The 25,379-nt window shown below is 42.6% G+C and overlaps 2 protein-coding genes across 7 annotated transcripts in view; one reads left to right on the top strand and one right to left on the bottom strand.

The window, feature by feature from the left end:
• wdfy3 (WD repeat and FYVE domain containing 3) overlaps window positions 1-25,379 on the bottom strand; it is a 195,431-nt gene that overhangs the window by 31,808 nt on the left and 138,244 nt on the right. For 4 of the 6 annotated variants that reach the window (XM_080434102.1, XM_080434104.1, XM_080434103.1 and 1 more), the window contains exons 33-41: window positions 23,878-24,036; window positions 22,559-22,738; window positions 20,666-20,899; window positions 19,602-19,701; window positions 18,436-18,596; window positions 14,164-14,393; window positions 13,086-13,192; window positions 2,632-2,814; window positions 896-1,053 (exon numbers count right to left, since the gene is read on the bottom strand). In XM_080434102.1, the coding sequence (XP_080290228.1) occupies window positions 896-1,053; window positions 2,632-2,814; window positions 13,086-13,192; window positions 14,164-14,393; window positions 18,436-18,596; window positions 19,602-19,701; window positions 20,666-20,899; window positions 22,559-22,738; window positions 23,878-24,036 (1,512 nt within the window). The remainder of the gene's footprint in view (window positions 1-895; window positions 1,054-2,631; window positions 2,815-13,085; window positions 13,193-14,163; window positions 14,394-18,435; window positions 18,597-19,601; window positions 19,702-20,665; window positions 20,900-22,558; window positions 22,739-23,877; window positions 24,037-25,379) is intronic. The other 2 variants (XM_080434107.1, XM_080434106.1) reach the window with 1 other exon arrangement.
• LOC308088248 (lysine--tRNA ligase-like) lies at window positions 4,599-6,320 on the top strand (the record flags this gene model as incomplete). Its single annotated transcript, XM_080432652.1, has 1 exon — window positions 4,599-6,320. The coding sequence occupies one exon, from the start codon at window positions 4,599-4,601 to the stop codon at window positions 6,318-6,320; it is 1,722 nt and encodes a 573-aa protein (XP_080288778.1).

Below are 25,379 nucleotides of genomic sequence, written 5' to 3'. Positions count from 1 at the left end.
TTTTAATCTCTGGGACCCCAATCTAAGATTTTTTTTTTATTTTTTTTACAAATCATGGTATGGTACAGATATGATCTGTCATTTGGTCCAGAATTCAGTCTGTGTACTGTAGATATAAAAGATAACAGTGAAACTTGTACATGGGATAATGGTGAAAATGAACAATCCATCATTTAGCTAGGGACCCCTAGTAGTTATAATGTCACCCAAGAAAGGCCCCTTACAGTATGTCTAATTTACTCACCAGAGCCACAAGATCATGACGCGTTGCAATGCAACGCACTACATTGTGAGCTTGTAGAAAGGCTATTTTCTGTAACGTTATTCAATGTAGAGCGAAAACAGGAGGTGTGTGCAGTGGTGGAAAAAGTACTCAAATTCTGTACTTAAGTAAAAGTACCAATACTGCAATATAAAAATACTCTGTTACAAGTAAAAATCCAAAATTAAAAATGTACTTGAGTAAAAGTACAAAAGTATTGGCATCAAAATGTACTTAAAGTACCAAAAGTAAAAGTACTAAATATTTGAAAATAGCCGATCTACAAGCTCACAACGCGTCGCGATGCGACGCGTTGTGAGCTTGTAGATCTGCTATTTTCAAATGGCCTATGTATAAAATAGGGCTAAAGTGGTTAATGTATGTTTCATTATATCATAATTTATATCTGAAAAGTAACTAGTAACTAAAGTTTTCAAATAATTGTAGTGGAGTAAAAGTACAATATTTGCCTCTGAGATGTAGTGGAGTAGAAGTAAAAGTATTGGAAATTGGAAATACTCAAGTAAAGTACAAATACCTCAAAATTGTACTTAAGTACAGTACTTGAGTAAATGTACTTAGTTACTTTCCACCACTGTGTGTGTGTGTGTGTGTGTGCGTGCGTGTGCATACCTGTGCAGACAGGTTATTCTTATTGAGGCTGTTGTCCTTCTTGCTTCGACGGACCCCCGTCAGCTTGGACAAACCGAAGCCACTGCTGACCCTGGACAGCTTAGACTGAGTGGCCGGGACCACCGCCTCTCCACGACTAATGTACTTCTTCTCGTGGACTGATCATAAGAGGGAGCGAGAGAGAAAGAGAGAACTTGTATTTATCTATTAAAAACAAATATATTTTGTACAAAACAACTGGAAGTGATAGAACAAAACAATTAACATATCTTTTCTGTTAACTAAAGAGACACAGCACTAAGGCATTCGTTATTTATTCGGCAAGAACAAATGAAAAATAGTAAGAACAAATTCAAAGCTTCACTGTATCACAGCATTAAGACCTGAGGCAATTCTTAAAAATGTTTTCTAAATCCTAACAGTTTAAAAAAAAAAAAAAAAAAAAAAAAAATAGCAGATCTACAAGCTCATAGCGCGGCACTCGGTGCCGCGCTATGAGCTTGTATATCTGCTATTTTTGAATAGCCAAAGAAATTTTAAGTGACACAGATACGTTTCAGGTCTTAATGGGTTAAAGGGGTTGAATTATGGAACACCAGTAGTGAAAAAAAAACAACATATTGAAAGGATATTGCATTAAGCTCTGAAGCAGAACATTGTGTTTTCTTTGTTTGTTTTGTTTTTGTTTCCGTTTGTTTCTTGTCTTCATAGTATTTTCATTACATAGATTTTCGAAATTGTATTTCTAAATGTTATTTGGTTGTTGAGCAATAAGGGATAGGACTAGATATGTTTTTAACTTCATCCTGTGCCCTTTTTGAACATCCTACAGTTTAACATGTATTTGTTTTAAATTCTTATTTGAACTCATTCACTGCCACAATTATTGCTGGCCGCGTTTGCCCACTGCCAGAGATTTTTCATTGAAAAAAAAAGTACTCAGGAGCCGAGATACAGAATTTTTAAGTTTTAAGTTAGCAAGGAAGTGGATGGTCTAGAACAGTCTAGATCTTCGAAAAATCATATCTCCTTGGTCTTTGGGTCAAAAAAAAACAAACGTTTTTTACGTCATTGGCAGTATTAGTAAACGGGAATAATTACGTCAATTACGTCAGAGGCAGTGAATGAGTTAACACATTGAGTGCCAGTCGCGTATATCTACGCGAACCTATTTAAAGCCGCCACGTGCCAGTCGCGTAGATCTACGACTCTGGTCTTTTTTTTTTTTTTTTTTTTTTTAAGTTCACATTGCATTGTAGGCCTCGTTCGATACGACACATTTCATTGTAGCACCGCCGGAAACGGAATTATCCGGGATCCGGTTTTTCCGATCCCACCCGCTTCCATTCTAAAGCTGACACCAAACCGCAATTTTCTCGGTTGTAGTTTTTCTCGTCGCTGATCGCCGTTTAACATAAACCGTTGTAACTACAAGATGGCGGATCGGATTTTCATGCGGTCTTCACTGGTGGACTCAGACGGATCGCTTGTGTGTTTACAAAGAGTTGAATGCGCGATTATAACGGATTTAACTTTGTCTGTGGCGACGTGAAGAAAACAAAAAAACAACAATAAAACGCTGGCACTGGTGAGTACATTATGAGATTAAACTCTGGCGTGGAATGTGTTAAAGCCGTCAACCGAGGAAGGACATGGGATGTGCATGTCCTTCCTCTTTCTCATGTACTAACACACAGACACACACACACACACACACGGCCAACGTGCATCCTCACCCAGGTGGTTCTGCCAGCTCTTGACGGCGGGCTCCTCCAGGGCGGGCCGGGCCGTGGCGATGTCCACGTGTCCCCTGTCGTTGGTGGGCAGGGACACCTTGAAGATGTCCTCCAGCATCTGACGCTTGCTGTGCATGAGTTCGGTCCACACCCTGTTCACCGCCTTCAGCAGGAGCTGGCGACCTGAGGTACACAACACACACACATATATATATGTAGCACGGTGAGGCTAAAGTAAGCCGTTCACCACCGCAGAGTTCAGGGGTCCGAACCCACCGCGGTGCATCCGCTTTGGCCGAGTATCTTATACCAGTGGTTTTCAACCTTTTTCATGCCAAGGACCCCTGAATTGATATACATGTGGCCGCGGACCCCCATCTGAAAATGTTTTGTTCCAGGGACCCCCCAGAAGCAAAGATTTGAGTTAAAAATGTTCGCTTTAAAAGATACATATATTCAAAGATATGCACACATTTTCAAGATTTTTCAAAAATAGCAGATCTACAAGCTCATAGCGCGGCACTCGGTGCCGCGCTATGAGCTTGTATATCTGCTATTTTTGAATAGCCAAAGCTAAGTGGTTAAAACGATTGTGACGCTACGTTGACTAATTTAGCTGGGGACCCCCTGGTACTTCCCCAAGGACCACTGGTGGTCCCCGGACCACTGGTTGAAAACCACCGTCTTATACGAACACAATTGGTTGTGTTCAGGGGAGTGTAGCCAGGTGGGGGGATTGATTGATTGATTTTAATTAGGATTAAAAAAATAGCATCTCATAGCAACATGAGACAAAAACTGCAGACGATAGCGCTATAGCATTATTTAAAACACTTAATTCTAAAGCCGTCCTCGGTGTAAAACAAACAAACATTACAAATACATTTGAATAAATAACTGTAAAATAAAACAGCACTTATTCACTTATTCAATAACCTGAAGCATGTTTTGCTTATGTATTGTTGTCCTTGTTTTAAAGTATTTTATGGAGTGCAGTATTGCTTAATGTATTTTAATGGTCTTTTATAGCTGTCATGATTACACTTGCAGAGGGACTAGTTGAGAAATAATTAACCAATATTCTAAACAGAAAAGTGTATTATTGTGCACTGTCCCTGTAACGTTGAACTGTATAAATTAAATAACTACTATGAAATTGAAACACTTGTGATGTCAATATGAACTGGAACATGTACTGTACCTGCTGTGAGTGACCAGTACACAACACACACACACGTCATTGCACCATTCTAAGCAAACCCTGGACACACACAACTGTTAATATTTAAACATGGATATTTTGCAATGTAGATAAGTTAAGCTTAGAACGGAAACATGAGCTTTTCTGCTCCTGTTCCCGTAACAAACGCCTGCGCACACACACACACACACACACCCCCCCCCCTCTGAGCACTGGTGGGAAGTAACTAAGTACATTGTCAAGTACTGTACATACAAATGCCTTCTAAATCAATAGTTCTCAAACTTTTTTGTGCCAAGAACCCCCAAAACTATATGTATTTGGCCACCGACCCGATCTGAAAATGTTTTGTGCCAGGGACGCCCAGAAGAGAAGATGTGTTAAAAGATTTCAAAAAGCAGATGTACAAGCTTGCAGCGCAGCACTAAGTGCGCTTGTGAGCTTGTAGATCTGCTATTTTTATAGCCAACGCTAAAATCTAAAATGACAGATGCTTTGGCGGTTTTAATGGGTTAACCATCACCTAGATCTCCATATATGGAGCTGACCGACACATCTACGTCTGACATCGCATACTCCATATAAGGTCATAGCTGTCAAATTTGACTGACTCTGATTTTGGCATCACCAGGATGACCTGACCAGCTCAGCGGAACAGTGTAAAAGGGACAACACTCACAGCACTATCATTAGCGTTATCGAGACCGGCAAGACATCATATTGGTTAAGTTCAGAGCTATTGTTCAGTGGCAGTCTCAGCAACAAGATGGCAGATTGTGGGAAACTCAGCAAAAATGAGCAAAAAAGGCAACTGAAAGCTGAGAAGAAGGCAGCTGAGAAAGGAGCTACACTTAAACAGCAAGCGGAGCAGAAGAAGGGAAGCCACGACAGAGGAGCTCATTATGACTTTCGGGTGGATGAGGAGACTCTGGAGCCTAATCAATACTTCAAGATCCGTACCGAGGCCATCCAGGCAATGAAGGGCATGGGCGAGGACCCTTACCCTCATAAATATGATGTGGATATGTCACTCACGGAATTCATTGGGAAATACAGCCATCTTCAGCCTCAAGACCAGCTAACGGATGTCGTTCTTAACGTCTCGGGTCGCCTCCATGCCAAGAGGGTAGCTGGTGCTAAATTGCTATTCTATGACTTGCGAGGGGAAGGTGTCAAGTTGCAGGTTATGGCAAACTCAACGTTCTACAGGTCTGAGGAGGAATTTGAAGCCATCAACAACAAGCTGCGACGAGGTGATATCGTCGGTGTCCGTGGTAATCCAGGGAAAACGGATAAAGGAGAGCTGAGCATCATTCCAATAGAGATGACTCTACTTTCACCCTGTTTGCATATGTTGCCACATCTTCACACTGGGCTAAAAGACAAGGAGACCAGATTCCGCCAGCGCTACCTGGACCTGATTCTCAACGACTATGTGAGGCAGAAGTTTGTAACGCGTTGTAAAATCATCACTTACCTGCGCAACTTCCTGGACCAGAAGGGATTTTTGGAGGTTGAGACGCCAATGATGAACCAAATCCCTGGCGGAGCAGTGGCTCGTCCTTTCGTTACCCATCACAATGAGCTGGACTTGGATCTCTTCATGAGAATTGCCCCCGAGCTCTACCACAAGATGCTCGTGGTTGGGGGTTTAGACAGAGTGTATGAGATTGGTCGTCAATTCAGAAACGAGGGTATTGATCTCACTCATAATCCAGAGTTCACCACTTGCGAATTCTACATGGCCTTTGCAGATTACAATGACTTGATGAAAATCACAGAGGAACTTCTGTCAGGGATGGTGAAGTACATCACTGGTGGGTACAAGATAACTTATCATCCCGATGGTCCAGAGGGAAAGGCTTATGAGATTGACTTCACTCCACCATTCAGAAGAGTGATCATGACGCATGACCTTGCAAAGACAATGGATGTTACGTTCCCTCCTCCTGAAACCTATGACAGTGATGAGACTCGTAAGTTCTTTGATGAGTTGTGTGCCCAAAAAGGAGTGGAATGCCCTCCCCCCAGAACCACTGCCCGCCTCCTCGACAAGTTGGTGGGAGCATTCCTTGAAGTCACGTGCATCAACCCCACCTTCATCTGTGACCATCCTCAAATCATGAGCCCTCTTGCAAAGGGGCACCGCAGGGATAAAGGCCTGACTGAGCGTTTTGAGCTCTTTGTGATGAAGAAGGAGATCTGCAATGCCTACACGGAGTTGAACGATCCTAGCAGGCAGAGGGAGCTCTTTGAGCAGCAGGCCAAGGCCAAAGCTGAGGGTGATGATGAGGCTATGAAAATTGATGAAACCTTCTGCACAGCACTAGAATATGGTCTGCCACCAACTGCTGGTTGGGGTATGGGCATTGATCGTCTCACCATGTTCCTCACAGACTCTAACAACATCAAGGAGGTGCTGCTCTTTCCAGCCATGAAGCCTGATGACAACAAGGCGGCAGCACCCACAGAGGACACCTCTGTCTAAATGACAGGACCTCTGAGCTCAGACAAGTCGAGGTGTGTTTCAGTAGAGTTTACTGGATTTGTATGCCAAGGTTTGATCTACTCAGTCAGCTATATTAAGAGGATAAAAAAAACCTGGTCTCAGAATTATCTGTGTGAATGTTAATCAATAATGAAACAGCTGGAGCGGCTGGATCGGCTAATTTCAGCACGCAACCAAGTGTAAAATCAGTCATTATGACGCCATCAAGGCACCGCCAAAATACATTTTAGTCGACAAATCAACTGCAGATTTAGTCGACTAAAATCTTATATTTAGTCAACTAAAACTAGAAAAAGCGCAGGTCTCCGCCAGGTCAGGTAGGTTATTGTGGCCTCCTGGTGGCGCTATAATAGGGAAATATGTGAAAAGGGTGTCATTTCTTCTTAGACCTTTCAATCGGATACTGGATTCATGATTTGAAGCATTTTGTTCCAAAAATGTGTTTTGCTAAATTAGACCTGCTGGTGGCGCTATAACCGGCCAATATGAAAGGGGTGGCATTTCTTCCTCGGTCTAGTGGGAATGTGCGTGTACAATTTTATGGAAATGGCAAGTTGCGTTCATGATCTGAGGCAGTTTGTTCAAAACGGACCAATCCTGCAAACTTTGGAAGCCAACCTTAGCCAATGAGGATGGAATATGGGAAATCGGACATATCCGGGTTGATCACATGACTATAGAGATACTGTGTACCGATTTGCATGACGTTAGGTTAAAAGCTGTAGGAGTAATGGGAATTGGTTTTGCAAAAATCGGCCTCCTGGTGGCGCTATGACAGGCCCATGTGAAAAATGTGGGGCAGAGGTTCTGAATTGGCATCCAGGGAGTGTGTGTGCACAGTTTCGCAGCGACCGGGCCAACGGTGCCGGAGATTAGCTGCTAACACACGGACAGGACGGACGGACGGACGGACGGACGGACGGACGGACGGGGGGCAAAACATACTCTCTCGCCATGCCTTTCGGCCTGGCAGAGACAACTAAAACATTTCAGGTGACTAAAATATGACTAAAACTAAGTGGAATTATATTCAAAAGACTATGACTAAAACTGAATCCAAATTTGCTGACACAATCAACACTACGATGAGTAACGACTGAGTTACGGGAGGATTGTGGTAGGATTGTTTATTCGCACAGTTGTATTCAATGTTTCATTATGTGTGTGTGTGTGTGTGTGTGTGTGTGTGTGTGTGTGTTTTCTCTTAAAGGCGTCTACGCAATACCATACAGAGGAGTCTATCACTTCAGGTTTTCTGCAGCTTACATCGCACCACCCTCATCAGAGAATCAGTGTATTCAGATATATACAACAAGTAGTTGTGTTTTTGAGGGTTAACTGATAAATGACAACCATTCTGTTGATGATTACTGCAGGATGTAGCTCGTCCAAAAATAGGCTACTGCACTTTATGTAGCCTAAAGGGCTGTTCACAAGAAGCACGATGATTATAAATATGTCGTTTCAAGTGAATGGCATAGTCACCACCTGAATGATAACTACAACGATAGCTGTGAACGATATCGTTTGGATCAATTTAAGAGCCATTTTATGAACGATAGAAACACCGACAGCCAATCAAACCCATCAGTAGGACACCCTTGGAATCAGTGACTTGTACGTATGAGGAGACAAATTAATTTGTGTATAAACGCAGAAACAACAACGATACAACAAAACAAACCCTAAAAGAAAACGCAAGCAAGTCAGCTTGGACTCTGTTAAATCTGCCCACCACGAGACACGAAGGCACAGAAAATCCAAGAACTGTACAGAGTGTATTAAAAAAGCTATTTAGTCGTTTAATTCTGGGAATAATCTATACTGAACTTAGCCCTAGTGTAATGAATCCTGTGAGCCACTTTAAACTGAATAAGACAAATACGAGCACAGGAAGAATTAATCCTAGATAGTGCATCATTTCACCATTCCTCACTCAACTCAATCCCAAGTTTGCCCTCCCATGTACTGTATGTACCCCTCCACCCAGAGAGGAGAATAAGAGCACTGTAAATCCATGAGATGTTAAACAGGAAACCTGATTGATTGCGGATGCATTCAATAAAGTGATTTGGCCTGACCTTCACACACACACACACACACACACACACACACACACACACACACACACACACACACACACACACACACACACACACACACACACACACACACACACACACACACACACACACACACACACACACACACACACACACACACACACACACACACACACACACACACACACACACACACACACACTCACTCTAAAGTTCAGTGAGGAACAGCACCAGGAAAACAACCTCACTACAAATATTTTAATGACAGCTGATTACAGTAAAATATATTCACACCCAGTCTTTTCAGAGCCAGGGCATACAACCCTGCCAGCTCTTATCATTATCATAATTATTATCTTACAGAGGTCTCAGATGTTCCTGGCATTTATGTACTGTCCAACACTAACTTTCCACTGGGTACAATGTCCAATGATATGCACTATGTTGAATGTCAGTTTATGAGATGGCTGAGTATAAAAGCTGGCTGCTTTCGCGATATCTTCAGCGACTCGTATTCAGAATGAAGAGTATTGGGGCATTGCTTGTTTTACTGTTCTCCCTGTCTGCGGCTTGGGCTGCTCAGGGAGCGAGGGGACCGGTCAATGAGACAGAGAGCGTACCTGTTGAACCAGGTACCCCCTCAATGCCAGACGTATGGAATCAACTGAAGAAGCTGGAAAACATGCTGGTGGAACAGAGAGAGAGGCTGAGGCACATGGAGGAAGAAGCCAACGGTTGGTTAAGTGGCTGATTTAAAAAAAAGGAAATTTAAATATGCTGTTACGGTACAGGCTGAAAAGCGTTTAAAATGTTTCATAGTTTGAATAAAGTGTCTCAGTGATATTTCTCAGCAATGGCTGACAAATGCCAAAGAGAACACTCACTAGCGTTAATTAATTCATTCGAGGTCAGATAATGAATTTACTGTATGTTTGGTTAATGGGAAAGCTTACCAACCCAAATAAAACTGAGTTTATGATTGACTTAATACCATTACCAATGCTGTGCTTTTTTTCAGCCCAGCGTGCTCAGCTGTCCAACGTAGACATGAGCCTCACTGCCGGTGTGAACCAACTGCAAGATCTATTGACCTTTTCTAGCCTTTTCTTACAAGGTAAATGAACGTCTTTTTTTACTAGTACATTGGACTATTACAATGATTTGTATACTAGTCCTCCCAATGTCAACTGAGAGATAACAACTACAGTACTAAAGCAAGGCCTTTAAAAAGCAGATCAAATCCCACTTTTATCAATACTACACTCACATGCCGTTTCATGAGAAAAAGAGGAGACAAACATAATTCTTGCTTGAATGGCGCTATCAACATTCTGACTCCCTCCTGTATCTCAGAATGCCTGTCCCACTCTTACTGTTAGTACTGTTAGTACGGTAATTGAATATTCACCAGCTGACTGAACACCACTAGATAAAAATGGCGTACTACTAATACTACTAACTACTACTAATGGCGTACTACTTGTTGTTAACTAGTTGTACGAACGCTTGTTTTCTATTGTTGTATTGTTTATTGGATCTTGTTTAGTCGATACACTGAATTGTTTTAGCTCATGCTCATTTGACTTAGCTATTTTGTCTCATCTGTTTAAGGAAATAGGTAGCTGATATATTGCACTTTTACCTTAGCGCTCGGTATACTCTTGGTTGCTTGTTTTTGCAGAAAATGCACTAAAGACTTCTGGTGATTAGTAGTTTTCGTTCCCTACCTATGTTGAATACACTTATTGTAAGTCGCTTTGGATAAAAGCGTCTGCTAAATGACTGTAATGTAATGTAATGTAATGTACTGTTTGACGACTTTGTCTTGTTCAAGGTGATGGTACTGTATGCACTGTAAAAAATAAAGAAATCACACATATCTACTGTACAAGCTAACACCACGCCACACTGTGACGTGTTGTGAGCTCGTAGATCTGCTATTTTTTGCAATGACGAAGTATATATACCTTACTAGTTTAATTTATGTGTTTATAACAAACAATTTGCTGCTCCTTTGTCGACAGGCACTAATTTGCGAAGCAATGGTGCCTTCTCTGCTGGTTTGAGTAATTCTGGGGATGTTGGACCATTTGACTCTGACACCACGGTGGTCTACGACAGAGAGTTCACTGACGTTTCCAGCAGCAGCAGCACCAGAGGCCAGTACGATTCGTCGACAGGTAGGTGGTGATTAAGTCATTTCAAAGAACGCTACAGAATTCATTAGCTCTCACCAACTAATGAATTATTCACCCTGATGTCCCTATGTTGGGTCATTATAGGCAAAATTCATTTTGAATTTGTTTGTTTCCTTTTTTAAATAGCAACATTTGCAGATTTGCAATCTTATATGATGCTGTGTGTGTGCAGCATGATGCATTTATGACATAACATTAAAAAAATAATAATTAATGGTAATCTTCAACTGTGTTTTTCCCATTTAAATCAATAGTCAGGATGGGATCACTTTAATTGCTTTGGTTTTCATTAACACATTCCATGCCAGAGTTTAATCTCATAATGTACTCACCAGTGCCAGCGTTTTATTGTTGTTTTTTTCATGTCGCCACAGACCTCGCTAAATAAGTTAAAAGTGCGCGTTCATTTGGTTCTAAACACACAGCGGATCTGTGAGAAACGGCCAGCGAAAACAGTTTCCAAATGCGAGCCGCCATCTTGAAGATACAGCCGATCAACGCTAAACAGTGATCAGCGAGGAGAAAAACAACAACCGAGAAAATCGAGTGTTAAACAGGATCCCAGACAGGAAGCGGATACGATCGAAAAAAACGGAACCCGAATAATTCCGTTTCCGACCGGAAACCGGAAACGGAAATGGATCAAAAAAATTCGGAAAGTGCACCTGGGGCAATTTCAATGGGAATCGGCGGTTCGCGTAGATCTACGCGACTGGCACGCTGCGGCTTTAAATAGGTTCGCGTAGATCTACGCGACTGGCATTCAATGTGTTAATAGAGTTTTAAAATTGCCATCATGATCAAATAACCTATTTTTACACAATATGTTCTGTGTGTGTGTGTGTGTGTGTGTGTGTGTGTGTGTGTGTGTGTGTGTGTGTGTACGCACGTGTGCGTGCGTGTTCTGACTTCTCTCATAGGTGTCTACGCACCACCAGTGACTGGAGTCTATCACTTCAGGTTTTCTGCAGCGTACATCGCCCCATCCTCATCGGAGACTCAGTGTATTCAGATATATCAGCTATATACTAGCACTGAATACCAGAGTCTCTTTCATGTCTGTGGATCCAATAATCCTGGACAGGTTGAATACATCTCTCATGTGTTCACCGCGCGTCTGCTTCGGAATCAGAAGGTTTCTGTACGTTTACCCGCTGGGTGGAAGCTCTCTAATAAGAGCAGCAACCACAACATGTTCAGCGGTGCACTGGTCTACTACGTTAGAGGTTAAAGGTAGTGTGCTTCATTACTTTACTCGAGTACGTCCATTTTTCTACTTACTCTACTCATCAAATATTGGCAAACATGGTAGTTTGTATATAACATGTATAATACAAATATTGTAGTTTTTACTTATTTGAAAACTTTAGTTACAAGTTACTTTTGTAGATTTAGATCATCATTAGAAAACATACATTAACCAATTAAGCCCCATTTTATACTTGATCTATTTGAACATTTTGACAAAATGTTATTATAATGACTACTTGTTATTTAGGTACTAAGTATGTTTTGATGCCAATATACTGTACTTTTGTACTTTTACTCAATTATAAACGTTTTGAATATTTTTGAATAACATCATTACGTTTAACAGAGTAATGTGGTATTGCTACTTTTACTTAAGTATCGAATGAGAGTACTTCTTCCACCACTGGCACTGGTACCATTACTTTGAAGAGCTCCCGTAACGCTCACTGTATGTTCATCCTGTTAATAAAGTCATATTCAAAAGCACCGTTGTCCATTGCAGTGGTTCCCAAAGTAGTCCTCAGGGGTTGGGTGGGGACTTGTAGATCTGCTATTTTAGGCTTTGGGGTTAGGGTTAAATAAGGGCAAACATCCTATATCGTCTCTGTCGAGTGGAAAACTAGAAGTCCAAGAACTGACTTTTCAGGATTTAAATTGAAAAATAGCAAAAGTATTTTTTACTTTTTGCTTTTGCGTGACGCTGTAGTATGATCAGAAAATTCACAAAAATATACAGAAAAAGTTAAAATATGGAGATAAGAGGTTTCTGCCTGACAGCAACGATATAAAAATGGCCTAGATGGTGGGTGGATACGACGGTGCACGTCACAAACGTTACATGTGGACTTGTGAGGCGCACCAGACATACTGTATGGCACAAACACTGTTCAGGGGGTCTGCCATGAGAACAGTCACACCAGGGGCCACAAGTGGCTCCCAGGGGGTCCCATCAGGGTCCCTTGGGGGGGGCCACGGGTGCACATATTGCTCCAATACGCACTGAACTTGGCACAAACACTGTTCAGGGGGTCTGCCATGAGAATAGTCACACCAAAAAAAATAACTAAATTGCGCAAATATGGGGCAGCAGTGTTACAACACTTCAAGTGGCCATAAATTATTATTGCTTTGATCAGACTAGATTAGATCAGCCGCGGCCTTCAAATTGCCATCCTAAAATGTTGATGTGCTGACAAGTATAGTAATAATATGTGTGTGTGCGCGTGCGTTACCTTCGCTGACATCCTGGCTGTGGGTGTTCTCGTCGTTCTCGGCGGGGATCATGACGTGCCAGGTGGTCATCCTAGCCTCCGCCTCCAGACCGAAACCCTCCACACTGCTACACACACACACACACACACACACACACACACACACACATAGATATCAACAGTGTGAAGAGGCAGGATGACACATTATGAACGGTATGTATCGCTGTGGCTTCCAGGCGACTGATTAACACACATGACAGTAAAATCCTCAGTGTTCATTTTACATTGAGCATTCCATTAGAACCGGTTCGATACCCAGGCCCCCCCCTGAGTTAGTGTCAAAGTGTCCTTGAGCAAGACACTGAACCCCTAACTGTTCAAGTTGGTGCCTGTGTGTGAATGTGTGAATGTACAGAATGTGCTACTGTATTGCACCATTTACCATTCATACATTTTTAAACTAATTTTTAGAGTCCTCATCAATGAAATGATGAAGACATTGTTGTACTAACACGCTAACAATAGCTTGTAGAACAGTTTGTTTTGGCAAGTGACACCGCCATACTACGACACGTAAATGAGGTTGTTTAACCCATTAAGACCGGGAACACATCTGTGTAATTCTTTTTAATTTCATTGGCTATTCAAAAATAGCAGATATACAAGCTCATAGCGCGGCACTCGGCGCTATGAGCTTGTATATCAAGGACAGTACTTACAGTAAATGTACTTAACCCATTCAATCCGGTAACGCATCTCATTTTAGATTTATTTGGCTAATCAAAAATAGCAGATCAAGCTCATAGCGTGGCACAGAGTGCCATGAGGCTATGAGGCTGTATATCTGCTATTTTTTAGAAAAATTGTGAAAATGTGAAAATCTTTCAATATATATATATTTTTTAAGCGAACATTTGTAACTCAAAATATTGTACAAATGTTTGCTTTAAAAAATATATATTCAAAGATTTGCACAAAATTTGTTCAAAAATAGTAGATCTGCTATTTTTGAATAGCACCAAAGAAATCTAAAAATGACACACAGATGCGTTCCCGGATTGAAATGGGTTGAAGTTACTCTCTTTGCAGCCTTACGTACCTTCCGCTGTGCAGGACGATGAAGCAGTGGGCCAGGCAGGCCACAAAGTCCTGGTCGTGGTTCCCCGGGCCCAGCACCAGGTTGCGGTTCACCGTCAGGACGCGCAGCGCGTCCAACAGGGCCACCTGCTGAGCCACCGTCTTGTGCGGGCGACACAGCTGGTAGAGCACCGTGCGGTTCAGACAGTGGTAGATGGAGTCCAGGGAGAGGCCCTGGGAACGCCGCTTAGACTGAGAGAGAGAGGGAGAGAGAGAGAGAGAGAGGGGAGAGAGAGAGAGAGAGGAAAGGAGATTAAAGGAGGTGTGGGAAATAGGAGGAGTGGGGTGTATATTGTAAATGAGAGAGGAGGAAAAGTCTCTTTTGCGCTGCATGGTACTGGCCAGGGACACAGAGGGCATTTTAGAACCGAAGGTTTTTTTCCGCGTTTGTTACTTTTTTGGTTTTTTTTTGTTACCTTAATTCGGTTAATTCGGTACAAAAAAGGGGTCTTGTGCATCTACACAATGTTACAAAAGCTACACAATGCTAAAGTTAAAGCTAATGCTGTCTGGAAATGATCGTAATAAAAAAAAATGTAGGTGGAAAATATTCATTTATTTCACATTTACAACGCTACAAATAGTTAAAAGGTAGGGTAAGTGATTTTCTTTGGTTAAAATAAGTGTTAAATAGCTCTATATTGTGATAGTACTTATTGCTATAGAGTGTTTGTTCAGTAAAAGGAGTCTCCTTGTCTCTCAGGCTCTTTATTAACTCTTTCAGTGCCAATGAAATAAAAAAATTATTGCGAACTTTGCCAGAATTTTTTTTTTGTTTTTTCAAAGAAAATAAAAAGTGCTTAGGAAGCGAGATACAGCCTTTTTCAGTTTTAGGTTAAACAAAGAGTGGATGGAGCTGCAAATCTTCAGATAATGATATCTTGGGTTCTGAACACTTTTTTCAAGAAAAAAAACAAAAACCTTTTTTTCTCGTTCTGGCACTGAGGGTATAACCCAAAAACTCGGGATAACTCGGGGTCTGGCACTGAGAGAGTTAAACAGAAAATGCATTTAGTTTCAGTTTCAGTTTCATTTCCAATTTTATCCAATCAGGATAGACTGCAGTGTTTATCAACCTTTTTTGTGCCAAGGCACACCTGGCATAGCCAAAAGATCCCAGGGCACACCTAGATATACGGTATATATATATATAATTATATATATATATACGGTATATATATATACACACACACTAGGGGTGTGCCGATACACTAATTTCACGGTACGATACGATATTGGGCACACAACTTCGATACGATTTCGATACGATACGCATTTTTTTATTATGAAAATATATGAGGGAGAAAAAAAGCAAGTGCAAACAAATATTTCTGTTTTTGCATTATTCAGACATGCAAATAGGGCAATAGTGTGACACCTGACCCGAAAAAAAATAACAGCATGTTGTCACCCTTTTCACCTCGGGGCTGTTTGCATGCCTGATTATTATTATTGTAAAAAAAGAAAAAAAAAAATTCTCAGCAGTAGCCCCGGCCCAAAATTGGGACGTTTGCCAGGGTTGATAGACACTGGGATAGAGAACTCAATCAGGATATAGATTAAACAAGTGAAATTGGAAGTGATGACACTAAGAAATGAGCAGACAAAATTGGAACTGGAACACTATACAAATGAAGCTTAAAAATGGGTACTTTTCCTGATTGGCTGAGATTTTGACACCTACCGAAAAATGTATTTTCTGTTTATCAAAGAGCTGGAGAGACTCCTGTTACTGAACAAACACTCTATAGCAATGATTACTATCAGAATATAGTGCTTTAACCTTTTAACAAAATACTTTTTGTTTTAACCAAAAAATATCACTTACCCTACCTTTAACGCTATTTGGAAGCTTCCCTGCATTACAGGGGAGCCCGTCATGACGCAGTGATGATTCTCTCGCACCAATCAAAAGAATGTAGTGTGCACGTCACGTTTTGGTGGTACCAAGCTCACCTGGTACCTCAACAGCGGTGCTACCAATAGAAGTACCAGCTACTCTCCTTCTTAATGGAACCAAAAAGAGGCGAGGAGAGCTGAGGCAAGCTGGTACCACACGGTGAAAAAGTGATTAAAAAGGTGAGAAATATGTTAAGTGTAGAATGGGGGTCGAGTCTTTAGAGTGTTTGGCGGTGCTGTTGTTGTTGTTGTGGTCTGAACTCAGACAAAGAGCTGTGGAAATACGTCTGCGGAAAGCAGCTTTGTGGCAACCGTGGCCGATTTAGAATAAGTCCTTCTGAGGGTGTGAATGTTGCCTTGTTCGGGGTCTTGTGGTCTCTTCACATTAGTTCTCGTGGACTTTGAGAAAACACATTTTAAAAAGGCATTGTTCCACCTCAATGGCTGACTTGGGGTTAAAGCTACAAGCGAGACACTACACTATAAAATCCTATACGTGTCAATTTTACTTTTGACTTGCTCATTGGTGTGGCTCGGGCACAGAAAGTTTCAAAACAGAGATTTCTGGCTTGAGAATGCCCTGTCCGGCACTGCCAAAACATTCACACAGCTACAAGTTCACTTGCATGCACTCACTCACTTCAAAACACACATCAGTCTGCCAGTCAAGTGTTAAATCAGATCACAGCTATATCTAATCATCTTATTGTTGAGACTCTATTGGCCGCCATGAGCTAGTGACTAAGGTAATTGAGACTGATTTATACTGATTTGCCATGCCAAAAAATGTCAATCTACAAGCTCACAACGTGTCACTGTGCATTAGGTTAAGGTTGATCCACACACAGTGTGCTTATTGAAATGGAGGCCCAGTGTCACCACAGTATCAGTGGAAATGTCTGATTTGTTATGCTTGGTTTAAAGGAGGAGTTCACCCAAAAAATTAATTATTTTCTATCAATTGCACACCCCATGAAGCCTTGAATCCATGGATTTATTTGTGTTTTTGTCACATTCCTAAGCCAATAATTTGATGCCCGGGTGTATTTCCGGTAGGAGACACAAAGAATCTACTTTGTGTCTCCTACCGGATACATTAGCCGGTAGGAGACAGGAATCAAATTATTAGCTTAGGAATGCGACAAAAACACAAATAAATCCATGGATTCAAGGCTTCATGGGGTGTGCAATTGATAGAAAATAAGTCATTTTTTGAGTGAACTACTCCTTTAACAAGCCGTTTCTCCTGGAAAGAAGTGTGGCTAGAGTTTAAATGACCACTGAGGACATTACAGTGTAATTGTCCCCAAGTTGGCCTGCCAGTGCACGGTAGAGCGACGGGGAGCGACAACGGGGAGCGACAACGGGGAGCGACAACGGGGAGCGACAACGCCTGCGTTCTCGCTTGGATCAGCAGGGGGCGCACTGCGCTCCTCTTGTGACTAAACTGACACGTTGAGTAAACAGCAGGCGATCTACGCTGAGTGAAATCGTTGTCCTGCGTCATCGTCCTTTTACTGCGTGTAAAAAAAAAAGCTGACCATTGGCCTGGGCCGCGGCGTGGCGGTCCGTCCAGGCACCCTAGGCTGCAACGCCAGCCTGACAGCACGTCGCGGGTTCGACTCCCGTTCCCGACGACCTTTGCTGCGTGTCACTCCCCATCTCTCTCCTCATTTCCTGTCAGTCTACTGTCCTATCAATAAAGGCATAAAATCCCCAAAACAAATATTTAAAAAGAAAAAGAAAAGCTGACCACCGTCCAGCTCTTGTCGTGCAGGTGGGCGTGTGTGTGAGAAACGAGCACGAATGCCACAGTTTCACGGGATCGCGCCCGCTTGCCAGTCCGCCCTTCAGATTGTCTGCATTGTCAAAAATCGGCAATCGAAAATTGGCTAAAGATGCAGTTTTCAAGATGTTTTGGCCATTATCTCTGGAACGGAAAGTCCAATGTGCTCAGTTCAAAGCTTGTTGGATGCGTGACTTTGAGGACATTAATCTCATAGTGACCTTTTCGAAAGTATGGTAATTGTTCGGGCAGGGCCGAGCCAAGCCTCGGGCCGGCCCAGTAGGGCCCTGTTAGGGCCGGGTCTTCATTTTCAAGCCCGTTGAGAACTCTACTCCCAATTAGTCGCTCACCACTCACTGAAAATGAATTACTAGGCGTTGTCAATCGCATCCCAGTCTGAAAAGCCCTCAACTCTGTGAGTGTGCAAATGGAACCAAATGGACCTCTCAGAGACGAATTAAGACTAACTCTGGGAGGGTACAAATAGACCCGTCCATCTGGTTCCCTCAAGAGTTAAACGAACGCTCAGGATTTGACCGTTGTTTGTACCTGTCCTATGAGCTGGACGATGAAGTCGACCACCATCTTGGACTCCTTGTTGAACATGCCCTGCCACAGCTTGTCCACCACCCGCTGGGTGAAGTAGAACACGTTGTTGACCAGGGTCTGGTAGCTGCCGCCGCTGCTGATGGGCAGCGACGCGTCTTCACCTGTGAGCCAAAGACGAGAGTACAAGCACACGACTAGTGAGAAAAACTCACCTCGGGACAGAGGACACTGCGTTGTTCTATTAACCCGTTAAGACCGGGAACGCATCCGTGTGTCATTTTTAGATTTCTTTGGGCTATTCAAAAATAGCAGATATACAAGCTCATAGCGCGGCACGGTGCCGCGCTATGAGCTTGTAGATCTGCTATTTTTTGGAAAAATCGTGTGCAATTTTTGAATATGTACTGTATATATATTTTTGTGAGAACATTTGTAAATCAAATCTTTGCTTCTGGGGGTCCCTGGAACAACACATTTTACAAATGTTCGCTTTAAAAATATATATATTTAAAGATTTGCACACATTTTCATGATTATTATTATTTTTTTTGCAGATTTCCAAGCTCATGAGCTTGTAAATCTAAAAATGACAAGATTCTTTCCCGGTCTAAATGTGTTAAAAAACTAAAAAACTATTAAGGCTCTTTTCGCAGTTTGGTGCAATAACATCTTACCCCATTTTTTCTCCCAATTAATCGTTATGCCAATTAATTCCTCCACACATATTTCTAGCGGGGGTCTGGCACATTATTTCTCCCAACATAACAAAAAAAAACTATTAAAGCTCTTTTCGCAGTTTGGTGCAATAACATCTTACCCCATTTTTTCTCCCAATTAATCGTTATGCCAATTAATTCCTCCCCACACATTTCTGTGCAGCCAATTAATTCCTCCCCACACATTTCTGCGTTGCCGCTGCTGTTGCGCCCAGAGAATCCCACCGGGAGGACACAGCACCGTCGTGCTACTCTTCCCGTTCGACATTCCCTGCCGACAGGTATTGCCCCCGGCCCGAACACGGCCACTCGCCCCCCAAAACCGGTGGATTTGAACCCCTTAGACACCACTTTACCCCCATGCGACAACTCCCCGAGTGTTATTTGAACTCTGAATTGAATGAACACTCAGGAGTTTTACTGTGTAAAGGAGACATTTGGTTTAGTCACCTAGGAGCACGTCTGCAGCCAGAAGATGCTCCATGACGCCGTCGAGGATGTAGGACTGGAACTCCTTCTGCTGGGTCCTGGTGGAGCGCTCTGGAGAGGCCTGGAGAGGGACAAACACAACACGCTTACAGCAGGGGTCTTCGACAGGGGGTCCGGAGACCCCTAGGGGGTCCACAGAGTTACTACGGGGGGGGGCCGCCAAATATGTTCTGTGATAGGGTATTTTTTTTTGCATTAACCACTTGAACCCTAGCATCCCTATTCTGAGGAGAAGTCAGCCAAAAATAGCAGATCTACAAGCTCACAACGCCTCGCGCTGCGAGGCGTTGTGAGCTTGTAGATCGGCTATTTCCGGCAAAAGAGGTTTGGGGTAGAGGGAAAAAAGAGCAGACCAAGTACAGAGTGAAAGGTCAAGTTTTCTAAGTATTGACGGTTTAAGTGGTTAAATGTCTGAAGATACACTTTAAAATGAATCCAACATGCTGTCAAACAAGTCTATGAAGCCATCTATGAAATCTATGAGAAAGTTGAATCTGCAAAACAATTGTATACAACATGTAGTGGGGATCCCTACTTCATCTATCTCTCAACGAGTGGGGTCCTTGGCCTGAGAAACGTTGAAGACCCCTAGCTTACACTATTCCCTTCAAAACCTACAAACCTTCGTATGCCGGTGTGAAGCTGCTAAAAAGCATCTGTGTCATTTTAGAGTTTAGCTATTCGAAAATAGCAGATATACAAGCTCATAGCGTTTCATGCCGCGTTATGAGCTTATACATCTGCTATTTTAGATAAATCTGGATTTTTTTTGCAAATCTTTGAATATATATGTTTTTTTAAAGCGAACATATTTAACTCAGATCTTTGTTTCTGGGGGGTCCCTGGAACAACATATTTTGAGATGGGGGTCCGCGGCCAAATATATATAATTTTGGGGGTCCTTGAGATGGAAATATTTGAGAACCATTGATATAGCAATTAGCAACATATGTTTTTTCAGAAAACTGTCTGACTGTTCTAATTATATATTTTCGGTTAATTGCCCAGCCATAGTACTCCCTCACCTCCAGCAGCAGGTCGATGACGGGCGTCTGCTTGCTGGCGGGGGTCTGGCACAGGTTGTCCATGATCAGCACCCTCATGAAGTCGAAGACGTACTTCTTGGCCGGGTGGTTGGTCAGGTAGGTCTTAGAGCCAACGTTACAGTACTCAGACTGGCTGCGGTTCATCCCCGAGTCGCCAGCGAAGGCCTTGAACTCCTCCGTGGGAGACCCCGCGTCATCGTCCAAGTCAGTGACCTGGGATGGGAGGGAGGGAGGGAGACAGGAAGACTGGCATTAAGACAGAGCTGACCTGAGCGCAGATATAAGGAGATAAATAAGCAAGTAACTAGAAAAAGTGCTCCTCGGAGCACAGGTCAGGTAGGTTATTGTGGGCCAGCAATGTTCGGAATGTCGAAAGATCGGACAGATTCTTGATCACTTGACTAGAGATAATGTGTACCGATTTGCGTGAAATTTGGATAAAATCTGAAGGAGTAATATAAAAAAAAATGTTTTACATAAGTCGGTCTCCTTGCAGGGCAGCGGTTTTTCCTTCTCTAGGGAGTGCGCATACAACGTTTTACACTGATGGGGCAGTTATAGGTAAAAACCTGTTATAGTACCACCATGAGGCTGATGTGGCATTTCTTCCTCAGCCTAGTGGGAATGTGTGTGCAAAATTTCACGGAAATCGCACACTGTGTTCATTATTTGAGGCATTTTGTTCAAAACGGGGCACTCCTGCAAACTTTGGAAGCCAATCTTAGCCAATCAGGATGGAATATGAAAAATCGGAAAGACCCGTTTCGTTTAATGACTATAGAGAGATACTGTGTACCGGTTTGAATGATTTTTGGACAAAATCTGTACTGTCCAAAAAATGGTGGCGCTATAACGCCACCAGGAGGCAGAGTTTCTGCTCTGGCATCCAGGGAGTGTGTGTGCACAGTTTCGCTTCCATCAAGCCAACGGTGCCGGAGATTGGCTGTTCACAGACAGAATAACGGACGGACGGACAGACAAACATAGTCTTTGCCATGCCTGTTGGCCTGGCGGGGACAATTAACTCTTTGACTGCGGACGACGCGATAACGCGTCAAGTGCTACTTTGTCCAGTTGGCCGTCGACGCGTTCGACGCGCTTGACGCGCGTTCATTGTTTAATCTCTGATTGCGCTATGCTGCTTAATATTCAATGTTATTCTCGAGTTCCACTTACTTCACGGACATCTGCATCCGGTTTCATGACCTGGATTCCGTTTCCGGTTTTTGATTCTTTTCCCCAGTCATTTTCGTCCAAAATAGGTAAATAAACGATTTTTCACACGGTATAACGGACAAACGGACAGGTTCTCTTCTATAATCTATGGTCTGGGTGACGATCAGACATCGCCGTCGTGTATCACATCGTAATTTTTGCCGATCAAAACAATCTGGGACGACGTCACATCCGTTTTCATGTTTTTCCCTGTCTAATCTATCAAGAAGGGTGAGAGAGACCCAACGACCTGATCACGCTGTCATGTGCTGCTCTCTAGTGGCGGATTTGTGCTGGGTCTTTAAATTATGTGTCCTTAAATTATTTTCATGAGAAAAATTCAAAATATAAAAATAAAAAAACACGAAAATTGCTGGCACTGGGGGAGTACTTTATGAAAATACTCTGGCAGTCAAAGAGTTAAGTAAGTAAATGAGGGTGCAAAAATAGCGTGAGTGAGTGAGAGAAAGAGAGATAGAGACCTATTTTACTCTAACACTTGGCCAATGCTGGGTACCGAAATCTAAAAAACAAGCTGGGCAAAGCTGATAAACGCTCCCACGAAGCTCCGCGTTATCAGCTCTGCTTTACAAGCTTGCCTTTCAATAAAATTGCTTTTCCAATTTGTACATTAGGTTCCATTCGTAACGTATTTACCATTTCAGAGTAGGGCCTGATGTTGAAAGGGAAGACGGTGGCTGCCAGGGCACACAGGAACTCGGGGCTGTGCCACATGGGCGCCAGGTCGGGCACGTTGTGGTACAAGTACCTGAAGAACTGCATGAGGGTGACTGGGTACTCCCTGAGCCAAGAGCCCTCCTCCTCCGACTGCCAGGGCTGAGAGGATACGCACAACACACACACACACACACACACACACACAGTTACACACACAGTTACAGCCACATGATGTCTAAGACGTCATAAAAAAAAAGGGGAAAAAAATATCCATTTATTTTGGGGAAGAAAATGTTCAGAACCCAAGATATCATGATTTGAAAATATTCTGCTCCATTCACTCTTTGTTTAACTTCTTACTTAAAAAGGCTGTATCTCGGCTCCTAAGCACTTTTTTTTTACAATGAATTTTGGCTGTGGCTGCCATAAATAAGCTGGGCACTGAATGAGTTAATAAAGCGTCACAATAATTGCAACCCCTTTATCCATATTTTATACTTTGGCTATTCAAAAATAGCAGATATACAAGCTCATAGCGCGATGCCTTAATTACTTTTACTTGTAACAGAGCATTTCTACATTGCAGTATTGATACTTTTGTACTTTTAAGTAAGAAATGTGAGTACTTTTCCCACCAGTGGTCATAGAACCTGTGCATGGAGACTTCAGTGCTTTCAAGTCCATCTACTGGTCTGATTGATATGCTGACTCATTCCCATCCATTCAAAACACTGGTGAAGACCTACATCAGCCCCTGAAAGCTAACACAGGATGTCTGTCCCTCCCTTCCCCTCAAACACCCTGGCCAACGCTACAAACAATCAATTCTACCTCCTGACTCCCAAGCCGTGGAATGTTATTTCATCTCATTCGCAAAAGGTAAAAAGACTGTGGGGCTGTGGAAAGTTGAGATTGTGAATTGAACTAAGTTAATGTTAACCATATGTTATGTATATTATTTGCAAGCTAACTGATATCGACATCGGTCATAGAGGTACAGCAGGTGGGCCAATAATTGAATAATAGGCTATACTTTTCAGAGGAATGTCTACATATTGGCAAGTCTTGTGTATTAAAAGGGATCAAATTGATTAAGAATAACTTTGAATTGGGAATCGTTTTGAATCGAGAATCGATTTTTTTTTATCGAATCGTGGCCTCTAGAATCGGAATCAAATCGTGGGATACCAAAACATTCTTATTTAGATAGACATACTGCTTACTTGACCACAACACTTTAGCAGTGTGTGTGTGTGTGTGTGAGCTTTTCAGGTGGTGTCGTTGAGCTTCAGACGTACCAGGTTGAACATGCTGCGGAGCATGGCGAGCAGCAGGAAGGCGGCCTCGGTGCACACGCTGTGGATGGACGCCACCACCGTCGCTCCGCTGGAGGCGGGCATGCCGAAGATGAACGTCCAGATGGAGTCCAGGTCAAACTGACGAGACAAACGCACACACTGGGGTAATAGAATGTCATGTGGAAAGTGAGTCGAGGGTTGCTCTAACGGCTGCAAAATGCACACACACGCTAGTGGTAGACATTCCATCAAGTTATATACTTAACCCATTCAATCCGGGAACACATCCGAGTCATTTTAAGATTTCTTTGGCTATTCAAAAATAGCAGATCTACAAGCTCATAGCGCGGCACCGAGTAGACCCTTGGGTCCGTACTCTACCGTCTGCCCAGCACAGCCGATGAGGATGTCAGAGTGGGAGGTGTTTTGGCACACAGTCAAATCCACATTTTACCGTTTTGACATCAAGGCTGAACAGTGTCGGAGTCATATTTTCATTGTGATGAGGCAGGCAATTCATTTGAGAACGGCTAGGCGTGCTGTCATGCTAATTTAAAGGACGACTTCGCCGATTTTCAATCTATCTTAAATCATGTAATTGGTCCTCACTACTGCTCATGATAAAGTGGTACCATTTCTGTCTACTTGGTCTGTGTCTCAGAGGAGGGCTGTGGACAGTTCAGAAACTGTCCTACCAGTGACCTCATCGATGGGGAATCCAAGCTTATAGAAACTGCAGGCTTTCTATTCCTGGAGAATGTGCATGCTATAATGGAAGCCATTGTTCTCGCGTTAATAAAAATCAGATTCAAAAATTTAAATCGAGTTTGAAAAAAATATATATGCCTAACAACGATGTCACTGGTAGGCGGGTTTCTGAAGTATCCAGAGCCCTCCTATGAGACAGACCGAGCAGAAAAAGAATTGTACCGTTTTATCATGAGCATTAGTGAGGACCAATTATATGAAGACGGGGTTGAAAATGGGTGAAGTCATCCTTTAAGCATGGCTGGAGAGGCTATTTCAACTGTTGAATAACAGACAATGCATTCCACTTAATGAATCATATCATCACAATTACAGAAATATAATCTGAATCTACTTCCAAAGTGTCTAATAGTGGAATGTGGTTAATGTGGTTAAACGGATATTAAATCAAGTCCATGGGGTATGCACTTGGCACCCCTCCTTCTCCCCCTCTACATCAAATCTCTTCACCGAAAATAGCCAATCCACAAGCTCACTACATGTCGCCCTGCGAAGCGTGAGCTTGTAGATTGACTATTTTGGGTGAATGTTCAACATCAGAATAGGGACGGTAGGGTTCAAGTGGTTAAAGGTACTTGTAAGTGATGCGTTTTGGTTAAAGTAAGTGTTTAACCCATTAAGACCTGGAACGCATCAGTGTCACTTTTTGATTTGAGCTAAAAAGCATTATTTTACACTTTTGGCTATTCAAAAACAGCAGATATACAAGCTCATAGCGCGGTTGTAGATCTGCT

Source organism: Gymnoscopelus braueri (genome assembly GCF_963280865.1).
Source record: "Gymnoscopelus braueri genome assembly, chromosome: 7".
In the NCBI taxonomy this organism is placed as follows: domain Eukaryota; kingdom Metazoa; phylum Chordata; class Actinopteri; order Myctophiformes; family Myctophidae; genus Gymnoscopelus; species Gymnoscopelus braueri.
The sequence above is the reverse complement of the archived record's forward strand: the minus strand, read 5'-3'. Positions and strand labels throughout refer to the sequence as shown.